Genomic DNA, 24,997 nt, shown 5'->3' on the forward strand with positions numbered 1-24,997 from the left:
TGCTTCTTCATATTTCAAATCTTTGCCTTGATTCTTGCGCTCCTCTGGTCTGCTGTTGGGAGTCTGTATAATATTCGTTATTTCAGTCCGTGTATGCTTAATTTCTACTTGGTTCTTTATCATAACATCGAGGGTCTCATTAGATTTCTTGAGGATCTCAATAACTTTATCGGCAGCTTCTAGACAGTTCTTGAGAGACCTTAAAAGTGTGGTTCTGAACTCACTATCCTCCATTGACAGTTTTGTCCTGTTTCTTTGTCTCTGCATTTTTTATGCTTTCTTGGTGCACCCCCTAGTGGTCTTTGTGTGCAGTCTTGTTGTAGTTAAGCCTTGATTGTTGTAGTTAATACTAGGGGGATTTGACCTCCAGGCCAACTGGCTGTGAGAATCAGCTGTGTCTGCAGTGGGAAAACTTCTGTCCTCTAGGGAGGTGCTAATCTAGCCTTTGCCTGAGGCTATCTGGCAAATGGCTCTGCGCAGGGCTTGGGCGGGTCATATGGGATCAAACAGGGCGGGCAGAGGGAGCAGTTATGGCTGCTCTCAGTCCAGTCCCCAGAGGCTCTGCCTCTCAGAGTCCCAGCAACCGCTGCAAACCTCGGAGAGAAAGCTGCCTTCACGTTCCGACCGATGCTAGACAGTCCCGCTTCTCCCGTTTGAGTCTGGGTCCCTAGAGACTCGCCCAGAACTGGAGCTCAGAATCTGAGACTCCCTCCCGATTGAAAACGACAACTGCGCCCTCAGCTACCAGTCCTCTCCGCGCATACCTCCGCACCTTTTTATTTTCTGCACTGCGCCTCCTCTGAGTCTCGTATGCTGTTCTCTTTCCTTCTAGTTGAAGAATTTCCCCTCAGCCAGCTTTCCTGTGGTTCTGGGTGATGTCCGTTGCGTCTTTTAGTTGTATTTGTAAAGTGGTTGTTCGAGGCAGCTAACTCCGGTGTTTACCTATGCCGCCATCTTGGTTTCTCTCCATTGATTTTTAGAGAGAGTGGAAGGGAAGCGACTGGGACTGGGAATCAAACCTGCAACCCAGGTATGTGCCCTTGACCAGGAATTGAACCTAAGACCTTTTGGTTCACTGAGTAACACTGGCCAGGGCTGGATTGCTTACACTTTTTAGGTATTCTGAATTATACTGCTATGAACATTGGTGTGCAAATTCTCTTTTAGACCCTTCTCTTGGGGTATATACTTAAAAGTAGAATTGCTAGATCATATGGTAATTCTATTTTTAATTTTTTGAGGAACTGCCAATACTGTTTTCCACAGTAGCTGTACCATTTTACATTTTCATTAACAGTGCACAAGGGTTCCAGTTTTTCTACATCCTCACCCACAGTTATTATTTTGTTTTTGTTTGTTTGTTTTTATAGTAAATATCTCTACGGGTGTGAAATGGTGGTCTTTTATCTATTTTATGCTAAGTTTCGTAGATCGTGTGAGGTAGGAGAATTCTCAATTCATCATTTGTATGGATTAGTTCTCCTAGCACCATTTGTTGAAAAGACTACTCTTTCTCCCACTGAATTGTTTTGGCAGCTGTGTCAAAAACCAATTGGTCATTAATGTATGGTTTTATTTCTGGACTCTCAATTCTTTTTTGTTGATCTATATGCCTGTTCTTATACTAGTACCATACTGTCTTGAATACTATAATTTATATTAAGTTTTGAAATCAGGAACTGTGTGTCTTCCAACTTTGTTCTTTCCCGAAATTGTTTTGTGTTTGGGTCCCTTGCATTCGCATATGAACTTAAGGATCAGCTTGCCATTTCTGTAAAATAAAACAGCAAAAAAAAAACACAGTTGGAATTTTTATGGACATTGCATGGATTTGGACTAGTCTTCCTATATTTTCATTTCTACTTTCCATCTTTGTCTTTTATCTACTTCCTTTTTATTTTATTTTATTTTTTAATTCCAGTTTACATTCAATATTATTTTGTATTAGTTTCATTGAGTAGACAGTCATATACTTTACAAAGTGGTCTCCCTGATATTTTATTTTTGTTACCCAAAGATATTTTTCCATTTATTTTTAGAGACAGTGGAAGGGAAGGGGTGAGACAGAGAGAAAGAAACATCAGTGAGAGAGAGAGAGACACATAGATTGGTTGCCTCCCATATGTGCCTCGACTAGAGCTGGGGATCCAGCCTGCAACCAAGGTATGTGCCCTTGACTGGAATTGAATCCAGGATCCTTCAGTCCATGGGTTGACGCTCTATCCACTGAGCAAACTGGCTAGAGCTCCCTGATATTTTAAACACCCACCTGGCACTGTACAGTTATAGCAATATTATTGACTATATTCCCTATGCTGTATTTACATCCCCGTGACTGTTTTATGACTGCCAATCTGTACTTAATCTCTTCACCTTTTTCATCCAGCCCCCCAACTCCCTCTCCCCTCTGGCAGCCATCAGTCTGATCTCTGTATTTATGAGTCAGTTTCTGTGTTCTTTGCTTATTTTGCTCTTTAGACTCCACCTGTAAGTGAAATCACGTGATATTTATCCTTCTCTGTCTGATTTATTTCACTTAACATAATACACTGTAGGTCCATCCATGTTGTTACAAATGTAAGATTTCGTTCTTTTTTTTAAGGACAAGTAATACTCCATTGTATATGTACCACAGCTTTTTTATCCACTTGTCTATTGATGGGCATTTGGGTTGCTTCTATATCTTGGTTATTGTAAATAATACTGCAAGTCTTTTATGTATTTTATGAAACACTTTCTCATTCCCAGAATATGTTTATTTGTTTTAAGGATTTTGTTCTTATTTCATAGGAGCAATAGCTTTTCTTACCTTTAAGGCAGGGGTCCTCAAACTACGGCCCGCGGGCCACATGCACATACAAATATTGTATTTGTTCCCGTTTTGTTTTTTTACTTCAAAATAAGATATGTGCAGTGTGCATAAGAATTTGTTCATAGTTTTTTTTTTTTAAACTATAGTCTGGCCCTCCAACAGTCTGAGGGACAGTGAACTGGCCCCCTTTTTAAAAAATTTGAGGACCCCTGCTTTAAGGGTATTTATGATAGTTTTTTGTTTGTTTGTTTGTTTTGACATTTTCTTCTTCCTGTATGGTCTTTGTTTCTTACTGCTTTTTTCCTCTACATTGTTTTGGTTTTTGAAGGTGTTGAAGATGAATCATATGGCTGATTCTCTAAGAGTAGGGCATAACAAACTGATTAAAAGGTCTGAGCATATGGGGGTAAGGTTTGGCAACTGTGGAATTCAATTTATGGTTTACTGGCCTGGCTATTTCTCCAGATGAACCACAAATGCCAGTAAATTGTATAGCTCTTTATCTTATGTTGGTCAAGTTTTCTCAAGGATCATTTAATCTCCTGCCTGGAAGGAATAGGCTAGGCTTAGAGTGTTCTCAGAACCACTGTGAACAAAGTGTGTATGGAAACGTTCACTTAACCTTCCTGTTTTTCATACATCTTCCATGCCCTTGTTAGTGTCTCTTAGTTCTAAGACCTGTTTTATCCTCTCCAGAGAACAAACCAGCCTGTTGCTTGGGTGGGGAGGATTTTCACTGGAGGATTCCAGAGTCAGAGAAGTGATCTAGACATCATTTTATTAGTTGTACATTTTAAAGTTTTAAGATTTTTATCCATAAGCAACAGATAGTGTTGTTTTGAATGTTGTCATAATTTACATAGATGTTAAGGAAATATGCAGATTCTCCTCAATTTACAATGGAATTTCTTTCCAATAAACCCATTGTGAGTTGAAAATGTCCTGTCAAAAATGCATGCAAGTCACCTAGCCTACTGAACATCATAACTTACTTAGCCTAGTCTGTCTTATACTTGCTTAGAACACTTAAGTTAGCCTATAGTTGGGCAGTTATCTTGAGTTTAATCTCAAGAGTAATTGCCTTCCTCTTTTCACCAGAAGCAGGAGACACAGATAGGTGATTTTAGACATGATGGGATGTGAAAACCCAAAACACAATATTTAGAAAATGATAGCAACATAGTACATTGTTGAATATTGGTTATTTACCCTCATGAACATGTGGCTGACTGGGAGCTGTGGCTCACTGCCACTGCCCAGTGTCATGAGAGTATCATACCACATGTTGCTAGCCCAAGGAAAAGATCAAAATTCAGAGTACGGTTTCTAATGAATGTGTATCATTTTCCCACCATTGTAAAGTCAAAAAATTGTAAGTGGAACCATTATAAGCCAGGGATTGTCTGTATACATTTCATATAACATGCATTTTCATGGAACACAAATATACCAACAATACATTTTTAAAAAATTCTTCCCTTATGATAGATATTTGTTTCCAAGATTTTGCTGCAAACACTTAAGCTTCAGATATTCCCCATACATGTCTCTTAATGCACATGGGTGCTTCTCTTTATAGTCAGTAAAATTGTTTGGTTCTAGAGTGTGAGCCTTTTCATTTTTTTGTAAGATATTGCCAAAATGTTTCCGAAAGTTTTTAAACAACCAACTACAGGATATGAGAATTTGTAATTAACTTTTTTCCTTTATATTTTCCTTATTACAAACATAATACACTATAGGAAAATACATAAAATAGATGTCCAATAAACTGCAATAAAATTTTCAAGCACAATCGAACATTGAGTGTTCCATAACAGATTTCTATGTGCCCCATAATCCCTTATGTTGTGTTAATTCTTGATTATCTCTTCTACCCTCACTGTATTATTTTGAAGCCAACCAAATATCATATGGTTTTATCTGTAAATAATTCAGAATGTATTCAGAGAGATAAGCCAGTGGTTCTCAACTGGGGACAAGTTTGCCCACCAGGTGACATTTGGCATTGTTTGTAGACACTTTTGGTTTTCACAGCTGGAAGGCTACTGGCATTTAGAAGGTAGTGGCTAGGATGCTGCTAAACATCCTACAATGTATAGGAGAGCTCCCCAAAAAACAGAATTATCTGGCCCCAAATGTCTGTAGTACCAGATTAAGAAACCCAGAGAAAAGAACTCTAAAAAATTACACACACAATGCAATGATTATATCTATAATATTAACAATAATTTCCTGATACTAAATGTCCAATCAGTTAAAAATTTTTTCTTTCAAATTTGATTTTTTTATATTTGATTGGTTTGAATCAATATATAAACAAAGTCAACTAATTGGTTGATATCTTTTAAGTCTTTGCTAATATATAGCTTTCCTTCTTTTTTCATATGCTTTTTTTCAATCTTTTAATCCTCATTTAAGGACATTCTGAGAGAGAGAGAGAGAGAGAGAGAGAGAGAGAGAGAGAGAGAGAGAGAGAGAGAGAAAGAGAAACACATTGATGTGAGAGAGAAATATTGATCCGTTGCCTTCTGTACTTGGGGACCAAACCCACAATCCAGGTATGTGCCCTGACTGAGAATCAAACTGATAACCTTTTGGTGGTACACATGACAACGCTCAACCAACTGAGCCAGTGGATCTGGGTCACTTTTTTTTTTTTAAGAGAAACATCAATATGATAGCAAAACATCCATTAGCTGCCCACTGCACTCCCCCTACTGGGGATAGAGCCTGCAACCTGGGCTTGTGCCTGGACTGGGAATCCCCAAGCCAGCAACCTTTTAGTGCATGGAGGATGCGACCATGATAAAACAACTGAGCCAGGGCTTTTCATACACTGTTTTTACTGTTGAATAAAACAGGTCCCTTATCCTATATACTGTCCCACATTTTGCAGATACTGCTGATTATATCCTTGTCTACTTAAACAGTCTTTCAAACAGTCAACTTCTGAGGCTTTGTAAATTAAATTTGGTTCCTTCTTGAGTTTTTCCCATTAATTAGGATTCACCTTCTTGTGACTGCTAAGTCACTGTCACTTATCAGTCTCCTTTGTAGCTTCCAAAAGTGTTGCTGCTGTTATCTTGCTCATTCTTTGTACTTGTGGGTTAAGCCTTAAAAAATTTTTTTCTGTTTCCTCTTATTATAGTAGGATTTAGGGAAAGAGTAAAAGTAATCTTTGTCACTTTGCCTGGAAGTCTGAGATACTTTCAATGGTTCTTCCTGTATGTACTGTCGTACCAAAATTTATATTTCTAGGAATTCTAACTCTAAAGGAATTGTACTTCGAAAGTCATAAAAATAGCCCTAGCCCGCGTGGCTCAGTGGGAAGGGTCCCAGATTTGATTCCAGTCAAGGGCACATGCCTGTGTTGCGGGCTCCATGCCCAGTAGGGGGCTTGCAGGAAGCAGCCGATCAATGATTCTCTCTCATCATTGATGTTTCTATCTCTCTCCTTCTCCCTACCTCCCTGAAATCAATAAAGAAACATATTTTTAAAAGGAGTCATAAAAATATAGAGCCCCTATGGCTGTAATTATCCTTATGTGTAGCTGGTAAAACTATTCGACATTTACATATTTTATTTTATTTATTTTAAAGGCTCATAAAGTGGGAATCTATTTTTAAAAAAACATTTTTTCTTTAATTTCAAAGAGGAAGGGAGAGAGAAAAAGAGAGAGAGAAAGAAAGAGAGAGAAAGAGAAACATCAATGATGAGAGAGAATCCTCAATTGGCTGCCTCCTGTATGCCTCCTATTAGGGATTGACCAGGGCATGTGTTCTGACCTGGAATCAAACTGTGACACCAGCTGGGCAGTTACAACTTTTAATAGTTATTTTAATCCAAATTTACAGTTAGGAACTGGACATTTATTTTTTTCAAATAGGAAATAAATATACTTGTTATCGAATTTAGAAGGTATAAAAGGACTATATAGTTCCTATTCTCACCCCTCCAAAGCAGGCTTTCTTCTTGAAGGCAAATACTGTTAATAGTTTCTTGCATATTCTTCAGAAATATTTTATGCATATGCAAAGATGGATAAATATATGTTTTCTAAAAAATAAACAGCTTTGAAATATATATTACATACAATAAAATTCAACAATTATAAATATCACTTTGAGTTTTGATAAATATTGTGCAATCTCTACTAAAGTCATGATATAACTTCCCACATTTTCATTGTTCTTTATAGTCAATCTCTCCAAATCCCTCCCTCCCTCCCCATGAACTATTATTGATGTTTTCTGTCAATATAAATTTGCCTTTTCTTGAATATCGTATTAATGGAATCATACAGAACATAGTCTTTTCTTTTTCAGACTGTAGTCTTTTTATGTCTGACTACTTTCACTTAGCAGAGTGCTTGTGAGATTAATCCATATCTGTGCCTTGAACCAAGGAAGTGTTGAATGAGTGTGTTAAATGTATTGGCCTAAGTTTGGGTTAGGTTTTTTAAGTTATATCATATTAGCTCATGAAATGGACTAATGAATTTTATATTCACCTTAAATAAATTTAGCTCTCATTGTTAAACCTTGATGTCATTCAGCATGGAAAAAAGTGACGTAATTTGAAACAAAATATTAAGGGTAAGTCACAAGTAAAATTTTATTTAATGAACATGGTAGGACATCAGTATAGCTTGTTCAGTTAAATTTTTTTTTTTTCAATCCTCACCCAGGGATATGCTTATTGATTTTAGGGGGAAGGGAAAGGAGGAAGAGAAACATCAGTGTGAGAGAGAACATGGTTTGGTAGTTTTCCTTACATGACCTGACCAGGAATGGAACCTGTAACCTTTTCAGAGTATGGGACGTTGCTCCAACCAACTGAGCCACACCAGCCACAGCCAAATTATATTTTAGTAGCAATCTATTGCTATATTAGGGAAAAAAAAAAAAGAATTGTGTTTTAAATCAGGCAAGCATTCTTGGTTGTACTGACATTTTTTACAAACATTTGGGGATGGGCATTGTATATAGGTTAATTTTTTCTTGAGTTGGATATGGAATCTTTGTTGTAGAGGGGTACAAAATCCAAAAATTGAGATACTTGAGAAAGTAATTATTGTTAAATCTTTATCTCAATCTCAGCATTTTAAAAAGACAAATTTTATTTCTATACTTTTATGCTTTGTACTCAAGCTTACAGATAGGATAAAACAGAATAATGTACCAAAATGACTTGGTTGAATAAGTTAACAGAAAGGGCTAACATAACTATGGTATTACAAATGGAAAAGTATATAATACAGTGGGGCCTTGACTTACGAGTTTAATTCGTTCCGTGACGGAGCTCGTAACTCAGATTACTCGTATGTCAAATCAAAAAGTGAACGAGTGAGACACGTGATGCTGGGCTGATGTTGTGGTGTTCACTGTGCCGTTCGCTGCGCCAACTAGCAGTGGGGTATCTGAAGCTGGCTCATAACCCGAATTTTAGCTCGCAACCCAAAGCAAAAAATCGGCTGAGAGACAGCTCGTATCTCGAAAAACTCGTTAGTCGGGACACTCGTAAGTCAAGGCCCCACTGTATTTGGAATATTAAAGTCATACCTTTGTTAACTAATTAAGATTCTAAGTAGTTTTTATCGTACTTAAAAATATTGAATTTTACTGTTATATTGTAAAAATAAAATCTAAACTAATCCTTCCCCAGAGCTTGATTTTACCTCAAATACCAAGCCAAAGGGAAGGGGAATACAGTATGATTCCTGCCTTGAATTTTTTTAGGCATCTCCACACAGTAAAAAAATCTCATGTTTGTGGGCTCTTATGTTAAAACTAGAGGCTTGGTGCACAAGATTTGTGCATTTGGGTGGGGGGGTTCCTTCAGCCCGTCCTGCACCCTCTTGCAGTCCGGAAGCCCTTGGGGGATGTCCGACTGATGGCTTAGGCCTGCTCCCCAAAGCGGGCCTAACTTGGCAGTTGGACATCCTTAGCCCTGCCATGGAGGCAGGAGAGGCTTCTGCCACCGCTGCTGCGCTCACCAGCCGTGAGCCCGACTCAGGGCTTCTGGCTGAGCAGCGCTCCTCCTGTGGGAGAACACTGATCACCAGGGGGCAGCTCCTGCGTTGAGCGTCTGCCCCCTGGTGGTCAGTGCATGTCATTGCCACCAGTCGTTCCGCTATTTGGTCGATATGCATATTAGCCTTTTATTATATAGGACTAGAGGCCCAGTGTACGAATTCGTGCACATTGAAAGGATGTTAATTAGAAATATTTTAATATCACTATTCGCCTTTTTTCTATAATAGAAGTGTCAACCAAATTCACGATTGACAATGACAGATGAAAACACATGTGTGAGATTGGCACCAGTGAGAGCTTTATATCTATACATATAAAAGCCAAAGTGACTGAACGACCAGTTGACCGGTTGCTCTGATGCACACTTACCACCAGGGGGCAGACGCTCAATGCAGGGGCTGCACCCTGGTGGTCAGTGTGCTTCCATAGTCAACCTTCCGCAGTCCCCCTGGCCGGCCCTGATCACTCCGATAGGGACTAGGTGGTCCCAATGGGTCCCGATTGCCGGCCAGGCTGAGGGACCCCACCTGTGCATGAATTTGTGCACCAGGCCTCTAGTATATAAATTTGTTTAATTAGACCTGCTCTCTGATTTAGCTAAACTTTTTCCAGCCCAGTGAAGCACCCCAACTTCTCTTTCAGGTAGTTGTCAGCAACACAGCAGTAAATATCAACATGAAGTAGATTATTATTGCAGATCACACAGGGAGAACAAAGGGTGAAATATTTAACTGTAGCAGTGTTTGACTATATTCTGCGCAGAGAGAAAACCTGAAGTCATTTTCAAGTTCCACCATTTCTTTTCAGTCGGGTCAAGTTTTTAAAATTTCTTCTTTTTTTTTTTTAATATATTTTATTGATTTTTTACAGAGAGGAAGGGAGAAAGACAGAGAGCTAGAAACATCGATGAGAGAGAATCATCAATCAGCTGCCTCCTGCACATCTCCTACTGGGGATATGCCCGCAACCCAGGTACATGCCCTTGACCGGAATCGAACCTAGGACCTCTCAGTCCGCAGGCCGACGCTCTATCCACTGAGCCAAACCGGCTTCGGCAAGTTTTTAAAGTTTCTAAATCTCTGTTTTCTGGCTAATGAAAAGAAAATAGGATTCTATCGAGTCTCCTACCTACCTACTCCAGGACTTCTGTGAGGATCAAATGAGATGAGGCACATGAAAACACTTCACAGACATTTGGTTAAAGTGTAAAATGTTTGCACTTGGCTATAAAGTAAGTCGTATTCCTGGGCTGAAGAATATCCAAGGGGGCTAGGAAGCCAGGTGTTGCTACGTGACGTCATTACCCGTTGCTCATAGCCACCATTTCTGCACTGGGCTGGGCTGGGCTGTGGGCTGCATTTTGTGCCATGGAGTCTTGGCAGCGTTGGCTGGGATTTGGTGGGCTGTTGCTCCAGGGTGGTGGCGGGGCCTGTATCCCACTTGGGGAAGCTGAGTGTTGCTTTGTCAGCACGGCAGGTCTGTGGTGCCATTTCTTTGTAAATGGCCAGTGCATGTCACGGCAGCTTCTGCGTTGAGCGTCTGCCCCCCTGGTGGTCAGTGTGCATCATAACGACTGGTCAGATGGTTGGAGGGACACTTAGCAAATTAGCCTATTATATATATATATATACTAGAGGCCCGGTGCACAAAAATTTGTGTGCTCGGGGGGGAGGGAGGGGTCCCTCAGCCCGGCCTGTGCCCTCTCACAGTCTGGGACCCCTCGGGAGATAACGACCTGCTGGCTTAGGCCTGCTCCCGGGTGGCAGAGGGCAGGCCCAATCCCTAGGTACAGCCCCTGGTCGGGCTCAGAGCAGGGCCGATTGGGGAGTTGGGGCACCGCCCCGTCATGCACAGAGCAGGGCAGATTGGGAGGTTGTGATGCCACCCTCAATCACGCTCAGGGTAGGGCCAATTGGGGGTTGGGGCACCGTCCCCTATCACACTCAAGGCCGGGTCGATGGGGAGGTTGCAGCGCCACCCCCTTGTCACGCACAGAGCAGGGCCAATCAGGGGGTTGGGGCGCCGCCCTCTATCACCCACAGAGCAGGGCCGATCAGGGGGTTGGGGTGCTGCCACTCTCACACTCAGGGCAGGGCCGATGGGGAGGTTATGGCTCTACCCCGTCACACACAGAGCAGGGCCCGTGGGGGTGGGGGGGTTGGGGAGCTCCCCCCTATCAGGCACAGAGCAGGGCTGCTCAGGGGGTTGGGGCCCCGCTCCCTGTCACACACAGAGCCGCAGGGCGATCAGGGGGTTTGGGCGCTGCCCCCTGTCACGCTGATCCCGGTGCTGGGAGGCATATTACCCATTTATTATATAGGGTAGAGGCCTGGTGCATGGGTGGGGCCAGCTGGTTCGCCCTGAAGGGTGTCCTGGATCAGGGTGGGGGTCCCCACTGGGGTGCCTGGCCACTCTGGGTGAGGGGCTGAGGGCTGTTTTCAGGCTGGGAGTGACTGAAGTTCCCAACCGCTCCTTTTTTTCTTTTTCTTTTTTATTCTGGGCCAGCTTTACCTTGAGGCTTGGCTCCAGCTCTTAGGCCTCCCTCCAGTGCTGAAAGTAGATTTCTGGCCTTTGCTTACAATGTTACGAATCTGCTGGCTGAAGTCCGGAGGTATTTGTTACAATGTTTCATAAACTGCCCGCTCAGAGGCCTGCAGCCGCAGGCGGGGAACATTGGTTTCCTCCAACGATCCTCCGTCACTGAGGCAACCAAGCTTCATGTTAGTTTCAAGCTGCCTCGCTGCAGGCCGCCATCTTGGCTGACAGTTAATTTGCATATCTCGCTGATTAGCCAATGAAAAGGGTAGCGGTCGTACGCCAATTACCATGTTTCTCTTTTATTAGTGTAGAATATAGATAACTTCAGCCAGCGTTTTTAATGTATCCTTTTTTAAGTTTTTTTCTATGACCTTTGTAACCCTGGTAGTAGATACCATCCGAAAACATCAATATCTTGTTAGATGGATGGTCTCATATAATTTGGAATATTTATGATATCAAGAGCTTTAAATGTAACCTTATAGTTCTGTGACTCTAGTCACATAATCATGTTTACCTTATTTTTACTTACTGAACTGTAAGCAAAAATGATCCATTATTTAAAACGTACATGTGTACTTAAGAATCTAAAATACTTTAACCTATCCACCCCTCTCTGACTCTGAAGGAGTGCTCCCAAAAGAGCTGTACTGGTGGGACAGAGAATATTGTAATAGTGAAAAATTGTATTAATGGATAACAGATTTATGTTGAATACATTTCTTCTTTCTCCTTTCTTAAGGAATTGAATGACCTGGCCCGGGACCCCCCAGCACAGTGTTCAGCAGGTCCTGTTGGAGATGATAGTAAGTATTTAGAAGGAATAATAGAGTAAAAGAATACAATAACTTGCCTCTGGGAACTTGAGAACTGATGAATTACCTCTCCTAAGGTTATTTTGGGTGAAGGATAATTTTGCTTTAGGAAAGAGGTAGTGTTTACCCTTACTTGTCCATGAAAGATGCACTTCTATGTATATCCCATCATCTTCTGTATTGTTCATTACAGTTTGAACCTCTTTTGCCAGACAGTGTCTGTGTAATTTATTCTGACCCCTTCCTATCTATCTTTCACCCCATTTGTGTATTCTTTTTCCTTTTACTCCTCACCTGAGAACATGCATAAAGAGGAAAGGAGAGAGAGAGAGAAACATTGATCAGTTGCCTTCTGTTTGTGCCCCAACTGTGCCCTAACTGGCAGTCTAAACTAGCAACCCAGGTATGTGCCCTGACCAGGAATCAGACCAGCAACCCTGCTGTGCACAGGATGATGCTCAACCAACTGAATCACTCCATCTGGGTATTTTGGTACATAATATTAGTACAACTAGATATTGCTCTTTAAGACAATACTATGGATGATTGTGTGTATATGCATGTGTCTGTCTTTCTATTGGATCATACTTGTAAAGATGGGTACAATTTGCTTATTTTGTTACATTTTTTTAATCCTCACCCAACAATTTTTTTCTTACTGATTTTTAGAGAGAGAAGCGAAGAGGAAGGGAGGAAAGCAGGGGTGGGGGGGGGGGGGGAGCAGTGGGAGAGAGACAGACAGACAGACAGACAGACACATTGGTGGTTGCCTCCTGTATGCGCCCAGTGATCAAGCCCACAACTGAAGTATGTACCCTTTACCGGGAATCAAACCCTCAACCCTATGATCCACGGGCTGACACTCTAATCATTAAGCATACTGGCCAGAGCCAGTTTGCTTATTTTTAATGTCCAATGTATCTGCTTAATCCTGTCTAAAATAATTTATTAAATCTTACCACATATGTTGGATAATAATTTTCCTTTCATTCCATTTTGTCTCAACATAGCTTTTTCCCCCCGTATACCATCATCTAGCCTTTTTTAAAGTGAAGATAAGTGAATAAGACTGATTATTTTTTTACACAAGACTCACACAAAAAATGAAACATTTAGCAAATAGAAAAAATGACCATACTTGGAAACATTTGTGTAAGAGAAGTAGATTGTGTAGCTTAAGACAAGTAAACATGAAGTTATATATTATCTTGTGTTTAAAACCTATTTTTTCCTGATATTTCTTAAGAATGGTGTTTGTAGCTCTTGCTGGTGTGACTCAGTTGGTTGAGCCGTCCTGTGATAAACCATGAATTCACTGGTTCGGTTTGATGTCAGGGCACATGCCCAGGTTGCAGGCTCGATCCCCAGTAAGGGGTGTTCAGGAGACAGCCAATAGATGTTTTTCTCTCCCTCTCCTTTCCTCTCTCTAAAAATCAATAAAAACATACAAAAAAATATTGTTTTTAGTTTGCTAAATCCGTAAGAATCAAAGCAAGGCCCTATTATAAGTATTGCTTTACAGATAAACAGATAGATGTTATCCTATATAATAAAAACCTAATATGCTAAGTGTCCAGTCATCTGGTTGTCTGTTCAACCAAAGTGTAATATGCTAATGATATGCTAAGGCTGCTCAACCGCTTGCTATGACATGCACTGACCACCAGGGGGCAGACACTCCGACTAGTAGGTTAGCTTGTTGCTGGGGTCCAGCTGATCAGGACTGAGCGAGATGGGCCAGAGACACCTGGAGCCCTCCCGCGGTCCCTCCCCGGCTGGCCAACCTCCCACATCCTTCCCTGGCCCCGATCGTGCACCAGTGGGGTCCCAAGGCCTGGCCTGCGCCCTATCACAATCCAGGACCCCTTGGGGGATGTCAGAGAGCCGGTTTCAGCCTGATCCTGCAGGCCAGGCCAAGGGACCCCACTGGTGCACGAATTCATGCACCGGGCCTCTAGTAAAGTATAAGACCAAATGCATGTGATGAAAAATCCCATATACATGATTATATTTAGACCTGTCCAGTATGAATAACTATGGTACTTGATACTAAACAGGATAGGCCAAATACTTAAACAAATGTTATCTCATTTAAGCTTCACAATAATAGTTTGGGTGAGTGGAGTTAGAAGTTGTAAATTATTTTAGAAAAAAATCTAGTGAGAGGCTCATAGAGGTTCCCAGAGTAGTCTCATATTTAGGTTTTCTGATTCTAGTTGTCATTCCACAGTATTATATAGTGTACCTGCATTTGTATGCTCTTTCAAAAGTGGTTTTACTTACGACAAATTCCTCAAAATTGAGAATAGCTAATCTTTACTTGAAAGTGTTTGAAGTCTGGGGATTAAATTTCATTTTTTAAGTTCTCTTCAGTGTGCTTAAGTAATTTCCCTTTGCTTCTAAACTAGTTAATACTATCACATTTCTTTCTCAGATAGAAAACTTATTACCTGAGAAAGTTAAATAAAACTCCCAAAGTATAAGCAATAAAAGAAAATGAAAAAAGAGAAATTAGAATCCATCAAAATTTAAAATCTAGGTGCTGCAATTGGTATCTTTAAGAAAGCAAAAAGACACAGTATGGGAGGGAAATTTTGCAGGTCATAATTTCTGATAAGGCATATTTATCCAACATCTATATATATATAAAAAGGCAGTATCTGTCACGACCAGGATGACCAAAGGACCGACTGGTCACCTTCCCCCAGCCCATAGGGGACTAGCGAGCTGCAGTGGGTAGCAAGCAGCTCGCGCTGGGCCAGCCCCTATCTTCCCCCTGCTGGCAGCGCAGTGGACCCCATGCCAGGCGGAGGCAGAAGAGGCGCATCCCACACCCCGCCAGGTTCTCAGACTCAGATGCCAGTGCTTTGTTATCCGCCACAACTCCGTGGCCCCGGCACTGCCTGGGCAGAAGTTTTGCCCGCCTCACCTATGCAGCCCGGGGCCAGTTTCTCCATCTACTCTTGCCACCTGCTGCCTGCCCGCTGCTCAGACACCCGAGCCAGGACTCGCTGCAGGGCAGGCCCAGTCGCTCCTTCCCACCCACAAGGGTCTAGCGGCCTCGGCCTCGGCAGCACCTGAACCCATGACCTGCCTCTGGGAGGGTGGGTCTGGGCTAGGGATCCACAGCCCCTCCTCCACAACATCCCACCCAGCAGTGGGGGAGGGGGCAGCCTCCCTCCTTTCCAGCTCCATCCCAGCACAGAGGCTGGGGCCTGTCTCCACCCCCAATACCCTCCAAAACCCTGGGAAGAAGTGCCCGCCCACCCAGCCAGGACCAGTGCCTCAGGCTCCCGTGGCTGCTGCTCCCCTCAGCCATCAGCCCACCAGCAGGGGAGGGGTTGAGGAGGGAAGCTGTTGGTGCAACTCTGTCTGGTTCAGCCGGCTCTCACCCTGTGCCTCCCTGCTCCACTTCTGCGGAGGGGACCCCAGCACCTTATGCGCGTTTGTCAGGGTTGCCGCCATCTTGGGAAGGTCAACGCCCCGCTTACTGCTGAAGCCTCAGGCAGTAGACGCCCTGCGGTCGCCATGACAGAGAGGTCATGGAGTGTCAAGACACTGCCTCTGGTTGAAGCAGGTGCTGTGGGAGCAATGGAACCAAAAATGGTTATGTCCAACAGCCATCTAACTCCACACGGGGTGTGCGAATTAGTCATTATTAGAACCGAATTTAGTACCGGTGTGCCCCATTTTAAGCAGGACCCCCCCCCCCCAAATAGACGTGCCATGTTGGTAATTCACTTTACTATAGGAAGAATGCACAAAGATTCTTGAAATAAGCAAAATATTTTGCACCTCACAGTCTGAAACGTTTAAACATCATTAAAAATAATCTCTGTGAGTAAAGGGAGTTGATATTAACAAAATCTAATATACCCAATTCAAAATGTCATTCAGAAATGCACCTACTATGTAAAATCAAAGTATGGGATCTAGTGTTTAGAAAAAGCAACTTTACTTCCACTCTACCTACTCATCCCCTCAGCCTTATGCTTTGCACAAAAGTCTCAAAGGGATGGAGCAGAAGGAAAAGTAATGCCTCATGGCACTGAAATTTATCAGTTTCTTTAACAAATATTTATAAAAGTTGTATTAACTTTGTGCCTGTATTATAGAAACACAATACAGCTCTGTCCCTATCTTCAAAGGGCTTAAAGTCTCTGTGAGTTCCCAGTAAGGTAAACCCGTAAACAGCCAAAGGAGGAGCAGGTTCCAATACAATTCTTACAAAAATTACTGAGTAAAAAACTGTCCTCACTCTCCCTCTAGAACAAGAATTAAAAGGAGCAAATAAATATAATGAATGAATCCAAACCCCTTTGTGAACCCCAACCCTCAGGGACTAACACAGGTTTTGTGAGGCCTAAAGTTTACTGAACCTGAAAGACTAATTTTAAGGGGGGGGATTTTTTTTTAATAAGGTTCAAAAATGACTTTATTTAGAATAAGAAAATAAATTACAAATAACTGTAGGCTTGGGGAATCTGTCCCTTTTTCTTTTAAATCATTTCAGGCAGGTTATCCAAAATGCTGCTGGTTGCAACTTGCTTGCTCTCTCCCCCAGAACAAACCCAGCCCTCACAGGGGCTCTGCAGTTTCCTTGGCTTTACCATAAAAAAAATAAAAATAAAAACATTTCAACAACACTCCTTTCTGGACAAAATTCTTTCTTTTTAAATTTTTAAATTTTATCAAAGTAGTAAATACATAGTTCATAATGTATCTTTTTCCTAATAGGTGTGTAGTGTAGTGGTATATGATTGTTGTTTTTATTCTATTGTTGACACTATTATAGATGTCTCCCATTTCCCCCCCTTTACCCTCCTCTACCCAGCCCCTCCACCTCTGGCCATCACCACACTTTTGTCTATGTCCATCCTCCTCCCCTCTGATCTCTGTCAGTCCCTCCCATCCTGTATAATAAAAGGCTAATATGCAAATCGACCAAATGATGGCGCAACTAGTCACTATGATGCCCACTGATCACCAGGGGGCAGATGCTCAATGCAGGAGATGCCCCCCCTGGTGGTCAGTGCACTCCCACAGGGGGAGTGCCGCTCAGCCAGAAGCCCTGAGCTGGGCTCATGGCTGGCAAGCACCACAGCAGTGGCGGGAGCCTCTCCCGCCTCTGTAGCAGAGCTAAGGATGTCTGACTGCTGGCTTAGGCTCACTCCCCCGAGGACATCCTTTCCCCCGAGGGCATCCTTTCCCCCGAGGGCTCCTGGACTGTGAGAGGGCACAGGCCAGGCTGAGGGACCCCAGCCATATGCACATTGGGGGGCGACCAGGCCAGCAAGGGGAGGGCCGTTAGGGGCGACCAGGCAGGCAGGCAGAGACAGTTAGGGGCGATCAGGCAGGCAGAGGAGCAGTTATAGGGGCATTAGGCAGGCAAACAGGTAGTGGTTAGGAGCCAGTGGTCCTGGATTGTGAGAGGGATGTCCGACTGCCGGTTTCTGGCAGTCGGACATCCCCCAAGGGGTCCCAGATTGGAGAGGGTGCAGGCTGGGCTGAGGGGACCCCCCTCCTCACCCCCATGCACGAATTTTGTGTATCGGGCCTCTAGTATATTTATAAAAACTAAAACTCAACAATATAACCAATCCAATTTTAAAATGGGTAAAGGATCTGAATAGACATTTCTTCAAAGAAAATACGCAAGTGGCCAATAAGCACATGGAAAGATGCTCAACATCATTAGTCATTAAGGAAATGCAGATTTCACTTTATACCCACCATGATAGCTAGAATGAAAAAGGCAAATATAGTGGAACCTCATTTCTTGAACGTCTCCCATCTCAAACAATTCACTTCTCAACTGACAACCCTTTCATGCTGATACCTGTATGATCAGTCACGCACCTCTTAGGTGACAAAGAGAATGCACGAATGAATATGAATCAGTTTACCACTGTTAAAATTTCAGGATATTATGCTGTGAATATTTTCATGTTTTTTTTGCTTTTGTTGCTGCTTATAATTATTGTTAAATTTTCAATTTTTACGGTTCATTTGCTTTTTGTTAATTTTCATTTACATTTCATGTTCTTTTTGTTTTTAAAGTGTTTATAGGTTAAACAGTAAGTGGAGATGTACTGTATATAAGAAAGGTTAAAATAGGGAATCATTGGGGCGTCTGGAATGGCTTAATTCAATTTACATTATTTCTAATGGGGAAAAATGATTCGGTTTTTGAATGGCCTTCCGGAATAAATTAAGTTCAAGAGATTAGGTTCCACTGTAATACCAAGTGTTGATGAGCAGGTGGAGAAATTGGAACCTTCATACATTGCTGATTAGAACACAAAAACGGTACAGCCAATTTGGAAAACAGTCTGGCAGGTCCTCAAAAAATTAACACATATGTGACCCAGTGAGTTCACTCCTTAGGTATATATCCAAGAGAAATGAAAACATATATTCACACAAAAACTTGTGCGTAAGTGTTCATAGAAGCGTTATTTATAATTGCCAAAAAAAGTGAACATCCCAAATATCCAACAACTGATGAAGTGATAAACAAAATGTGGTATATACATACAATGGAATATTATTCGGCCACAAAAGGAGTGATCCCCAGTAGAGGGTTTGCAGGAGGCAGCGATCAATATTTCCATCTTTCTCTTTTCCCCTCTCTCTAAAAATCAATAAAATCATATTTTTAAAGAAGTTGATTGGCAGAAGAGTAGTCTTAAGAAGGGAAGCCTCAGCAATACCTGTCCTTCATTTTTAAAAAAATATATTTTTACAGAGAGGAAGGGAGAGAGAGTCAGAAACATCGATGAGAGAGAAACATTGGTCAGCTGCCTCCTGCACGCCCCTCACTGGGGATGTGCCCACAACCAAGGCACATGCCCCTGACCAGAATCGAACCCGGGATCCTCCAGTCCGCAGGCCGACACTCCATCCACTGAGCCAAACCGGCCAGGGCATGTCCTTTATTTTTAATTCCTAATAAACAGGCTGCTATTTGTGGGTTCAGGTCTCAATGAGGAGCAAAAAAATCATAGTCATAGTTTCACATGCAGAGGTAGAGGATTTGGACTGACATTCCATTGGATTTTCATATGACTTCTTAGTTTTCACATTTCCTCCTTGTGACAGCCTAGCTGGTTTGGGTTGTTCACATGTAATCTCAGGGATGACTTCCCTTAGTTTGCCAAGATCTTAGTATGAATGTTAAGTGCTGAGTAGCTTGCTTGTAAGTGAAAACTCTGGCTTTTTGGTCTCTATACTGTACTTAGTTACACCACCCTTGAAATGGAACAAGCGTCATTTTTTGCTGTTTGAAGAGAATATTTCATTATTATGCAACTTTATAATTTCTTTGGCTTACCCTTGGAGCTTATAATCAAGCTTTAAGCTTTCAGCTAATGTTTTCTTTTTTTATTGTGAAACCAATAATTCTAAGCATCTACACAGAGAGCTTTTAGAAATTGTTTCTCATTTGTAAAAATTATTCTTTCCTAATTTGAGTATTATCTACTTTGTAGTAAATTATATATATTTGTGTTGGGGAAATGATATAACACATCAAAGAATTGAATTTTTTGGCTCTTTTTTATCCTTTGAGGTGAGGAAATATCTGTTTAAAAGTGGAACTTTGAAGCTTGTCAAGAATTCTGTCTCCTTGACATGAATTTTCATGTTTCAGCCCAAATACTTTTTTTTTTTTTTTAAATATTTCATTGATCTTCCACAGAGAGGAAGAGAGAGAGACAGAGAGTCAGAAACATCGATCAGCTGCCTCCTGCACATCCATCCCCCACCGGGGAAGTGCCCGCAACCCAGGTACATGCCCTTGACCAGAATCGAACCCGGGACCCCCCAGTCCACAGGCCAACGCTCCATCCACTGAGCCAAACCGGTTTTGGCTCAAATACTTTTTCATTGAGCATCTTATCAGTGTGCTAGACCATGCTAGTCCTTTTTCTCACTTCAGGCTAAAAAAATTTGATTTAGAGATTCCTCATCCTGCCTAAGACTCATCATATTGCTTATAAATGAACTGAGATTAAATGAGGAATGTTATGATGTAGGTACAGTGTGGATATTGCTTCATGGTAATTTTCTTGTTGTTCTTTTCCAGTGTTCCATTGGCAAGCTACAATAATGGGGCCAGTAAGTATTCATATTAATTTCAGAATAAATAGTTTATGTAATTGATTCATTTTAATCCCACTTTTCTTGTTATCAACAGAACGACAGTCCCTATCAGGGTGGAGTATTTTTCTTGACAATTCATTTCCCAACAGATTATCCCTTCAAACCACCTAAGGTAATTGGGATATGTTAATTGCTTTTCATGTGTTTCCTATGATACTAATAAACCAGTTTACAAAAATTTTTTTCTTTTTTCTATAGGTTGCATTTACAACAAGAATTTATCATCCAAATATTAACAGTAATGGCAGCATTTGTCTTGATATTCTACGGTCACAGTGGTCTCCAGCACTAACTATTTCAAAAGGTAATGGAATGGGTATTCAATATCAAGATAAAGGAACTGTGTTTTAAAAGTCTTCGTAAGGTTATTTTTAAAAATTACTTATATTTTTAAGAGGAAGTAGCAATTCCCCTTATTTTTGAATAGATCTTGAGACCAATGGAAAGCATTGGATTTTCAAGTATATATATTTCTTTGTGTTGTGACTATTGTGTTCATTTTGCTATTCTAAATGCTATAGATTGGAAAATAAATTTTTATTTGAGCATCTTAACAATCTTTGGTATATAGTTGCCTGTGCATTTGAAAATGTATAGAGAAAGTTAGTTACTAATTTTGTGATGAAAGATCCAGTAGCTCTTTTTTTTTTAAAATATATTTCTTTATTGATTTCAGAGAGGAAGGGAGAAGGAGAGAGATAGAACATCAATGATGAGAGAGAATCATTGATTGGCTGCCTCCTGCACACCCCACACTGGGGATGGAGCCCACAACCCAGGCATGTGCCCTTGGCCGGAATCGAACCTGGGACCCTTCAGTCCACAGGCTGACGCTCTATCCTCTGAGCCAAGCTGGCCAGGGCCCAGTAGCTCTTTAAATAAGACATAATTAATTGCATGAGTAGATGGGTTGTTTTTTTTTTTTTCACATTATAACATTTTTATTTATTTTTCAGTTACAGTTTACATTCAGTATTATTTTGTATAAGTTTCAGGTGTACAGTACAGTGGTTAGATAATCATATACTTCACAAAGTGGTCCTCCTGATATTTCAAGTACTCACCTGGCACCATACATGGTTATTACAATATTATTGACTATATTCCCCATGCTGTACTTTATATTCCTGGAACTGTTTTGTGACTACAAATTCTTAGTTCTTAAGCCTTTTTTACCTAGCCCGGGGATTTTTTTTTTTTTTTATGTCCCAGTGAGCTGATTGGGTAGTTAATAAACATTATCTGATGTGTTGATTTGAAATTGTGCAACCCTTCAATATCATACCTTTAATCACAAGTGGGTTAAAGTTGTCAAAATACAAATATAAGCCATGGGCCATCCTACATGATAAAAGCCTAATATGCTCTGTGTCCAGTCTTCTGGTCATCCATTCAATCAATCAAAGCATAATATGCTAATGATATGCTAAGGCTGCTCAACCACTCACTATGACGTACACTGACTACCAGGGGGCAGACACTCCGACCAGTAGGTTAGCTTGCTGCTGGGGTCCAGCCAGTTGGGACTGAGCAAGACAGGCCAGACATGCCCTGGAGCCCTCCCATGGTCCTTCTCCTGCTGGCCAACCTCCCGCATCCCTCCCTGGCCCCAGTCGTGCACCAGTGGGGTCCCAAGGCCTGGCCTGCGCCCTCTTGCAATCCAGAACCCCTCGGGGGATATCGGAGAGCTGGTTTCGGCCTGATCCCACAGGCCAAGCCGAGGGACCCCACTGGTGCACAAATTCATGCACCGGGCCTCTAGTAAATAAGATAATGGGCTAATATATTTACAATACAAATAACATGTATAAATCAGAGAAAAAAACCTATATTCCAATGGATGAGAGGACAGAAAGGAACAAAATAAAGAAATGAAAATTAATATAGTTCCCATTATTCACTTTTTTAAATAACAAAAGATCTTTCCAAAAGAAAACTAAATGCTGATAAGGTACATTACAATGAGTGTTCATATACTACAGAAGCATAGGTTTGTATAGCCCAGGATGTATTAAGAGATGAGATTTAGTAATACCCTCTGACCCAGTAATTCTGGTTTTATTCATTTGTATTAAGAAAACAACCCCAAATAATGAAAAAGCATTGTGTGCAAGTACATTTGTGACAGTGCTATTTATTTCTGAAAATTAGGAATTATTTATAGGCCCAACTATAGAGGAAGAAATAAATCAGTTCTAACACGTGCATGTAAAGGAGGATTGAGCCTTACAAATATTGTGAAAATGGGGAAATGCTGTGTTTGAAAAAAGCAGAAAAGATAAAATTAATATACACTGTAACAAGTTATATGGAAAAGTATATTAAATAGCTACAAAGAAACATTTTGTGTATCTCGGTGCTGAAATTTGATGTATAAAAATATTTTTGTTTTCTATCTTATAGTTTATCATTTCTTTAATGTACACATTTAGACAAGAGGAAGCATAGTTTCATGTTAAAGAACATAGATTCATTCTGGTTTTAACTACCCATATTCAAATATCAGCTTTACCTCTTATTGAATGAGACTTAAGACAACTAAGTTTCTGTTCTCTTTCATCTATAGAATAGGGATGATAATTACTATTTCATGGTTATGACGAAGATTGAAAAAGCAAAAATGCACAGTTAACTGATTCTTTATAAGTACTCAAATAACTGGGATAAAGGTACTATTATTGTAAAAAGTGTTGTATATTTGTCGTGTTATAACTATTATAAGACTTGTATACTCTGACATTAATTTTTCAGAGGAAACAAGAACTCTGGGGCATTAAATTAAAATTTGGGGGGTTCTAGGCAAAAATAAAAACAAAGAATTAGAGGACCACGTTTTTAAAAATTGTAACGGAAATAATTTTTCGAGATAAGTGGCCTCTTTTCTTTTTGTAGGCCCCTTGCACGTCATGGGCTACTTGTGAAAGTGTTCATATACTTTTCTTGTGACTTCTTGGCCTGCTTGCTCTTCATTCACAAAGTAGCAGTTAGCAGTAGAGAAATAAATCTAGTAAAGTAATGGGGCCAAAAGAGGTGGAATAGTGTGTGTGTGTGTGTGTGTGTGTGTGTGTGTGTGTGTGTGTGTGTGTGTTGGGAAGTGGGGAGGTCTGTATACCTGAAATTGTTACCACAGGTTTCTTTCCCTTCCTCTTCTGTGCCTAGTGTTGATTTTTCAGTTATTCTCAATCATAAGGGCTGCTAGTTTTATTAGACTTAATGTTCCTTCTATCTGGGTAGCTATCTTTTAAAATCATTGAGGTGCCATTTTAGTGAATTTGATTATATCAGGGTATCTAGGTTTAATGTTTTAATGATTCCCTTTTGTAAATGGAATGTATGAGCAAGCAATTCTGCGAAAGACCTGAGTCTTGTGTGTAAAAATAATTTTTTCTCCTTTTTCTTTTGTTAATCCTCACCAGAGGATTTTTTTTTTCCCATTGATTTTTAGTGGAAGGGAGAGGGGCAGTAAGAGACAGAGGCAGAGAGAGAGAGAGAGACAGAGAGACAGAGACAGAGACATCGATTGGTTGTAGCGCAAGTATGTACCCTTGACAGGGAATCAAACCTACAATCCTTCAGCGCTCAGGCCAACGCTCTAACCACTGAGAAATACCAGTCAGGGCAATTTTTCCTTTAATGTAGTCTGCTTTCAAGGGCCATAATTTTGACTCGAATTTCTCTCTACTTTGACTATATATGTTAGATATCTAAATATATTGAAAACTTAAGCAGATAAATGTGCCATAAAGCCTCTTTGTTATATGTTTTTAGAATTGGAAGTGACTATGGGTTATGACACTAATGAAAATGAATATATACAGATGAAGATGTATATGTAGGTGAAAAATTAGTTATTTCAGTGAAGAGTCTATGCAGGTTGTAGAAATAGGAGTTAGTCTCTTTACAGTGAAGGAAGGTATAATGCAGTATAAGGCAAAATTAATTTTCTATGAATTAAAGGAACTAGTATACTAAGAATCCTTTTACCAGGTCCAGATAACCACCACTCCAGCTTCCTTTCCTGGAAAGAAAGACAAGTTATTTCTTTAAAATGTACCTTTTAAAATAGCCTTATTGGAATGATCGGAATTGTAAATAAAGAAAATTTGTAGCCCTAGCTGGTTTGGCTCAGTGTCTAGAGCAGGGGTCCTCAAACTACGGCCCGCGGGCCACATGCACATACAAATATTGTATTTGTTCCTGTTTTGTTTTTTTACCTCAAAATAAGATATGTGCAGTGTGCATAGGAATTTGTTCATAGTTTTTTTTTAAACTATAGTCCGGCCCTCCAACGGTCTGAGGGACAGTGAACTGGCCCCCTGTTTAAAAAGTTTGAGGACCCCTGTTCTAGAGTGTCGGCCTATGGACTGAAGGGTCCTGGGTTCGGCTCCGGTCAAGGACACATGCCCCAGTTGTGGGCTCAATCCCCAGTGAGGGGTGTGCAGGAGACAGCTGATCAATGATTCTCATCATTGATGTTTCTCTCTCTCTCTCTCTATCCCTTCCTCACTGAAATCAATAAAAAATATATATTAATAAAAAAAATTTATAACTGATACTGTTTTGGTAGTATGTCTAATTTTAGGTGACGAATCAGTTGTACTCTAATTTTAGGTGAAGAATCAGTTGTACT

At 40.9% G+C, this 24,997-nt stretch overlaps 1 protein-coding gene across 1 annotated transcript in view; it reads left to right on the forward strand.

Annotated features, from left to right (window-relative positions):
* UBE2D2 (ubiquitin conjugating enzyme E2 D2) overlaps window positions 1–24,997 on the forward strand; it is a 50,624-nt gene that overhangs the window by 19,473 nt on the left and 6,154 nt on the right. Inside the window, exons 2-5 of the mRNA XM_081091187.1 lie at window positions 12,132–12,195; window positions 20,291–20,322; window positions 20,402–20,479; window positions 20,566–20,671. Coding sequence (XP_080947313.1) covers window positions 12,132–12,195; window positions 20,291–20,322; window positions 20,402–20,479; window positions 20,566–20,671 — 280 coding nt within the window. The remainder of the gene's footprint in view (window positions 1–12,131; window positions 12,196–20,290; window positions 20,323–20,401; window positions 20,480–20,565; window positions 20,672–24,997) is intronic.

Source organism: Myotis nattereri (assembly GCF_964212035.1).
Source record: "Myotis nattereri genome assembly, chromosome: 5".
Classification (NCBI taxonomy): Eukaryota; Metazoa; Chordata; class Mammalia; order Chiroptera; family Vespertilionidae; genus Myotis; species Myotis nattereri.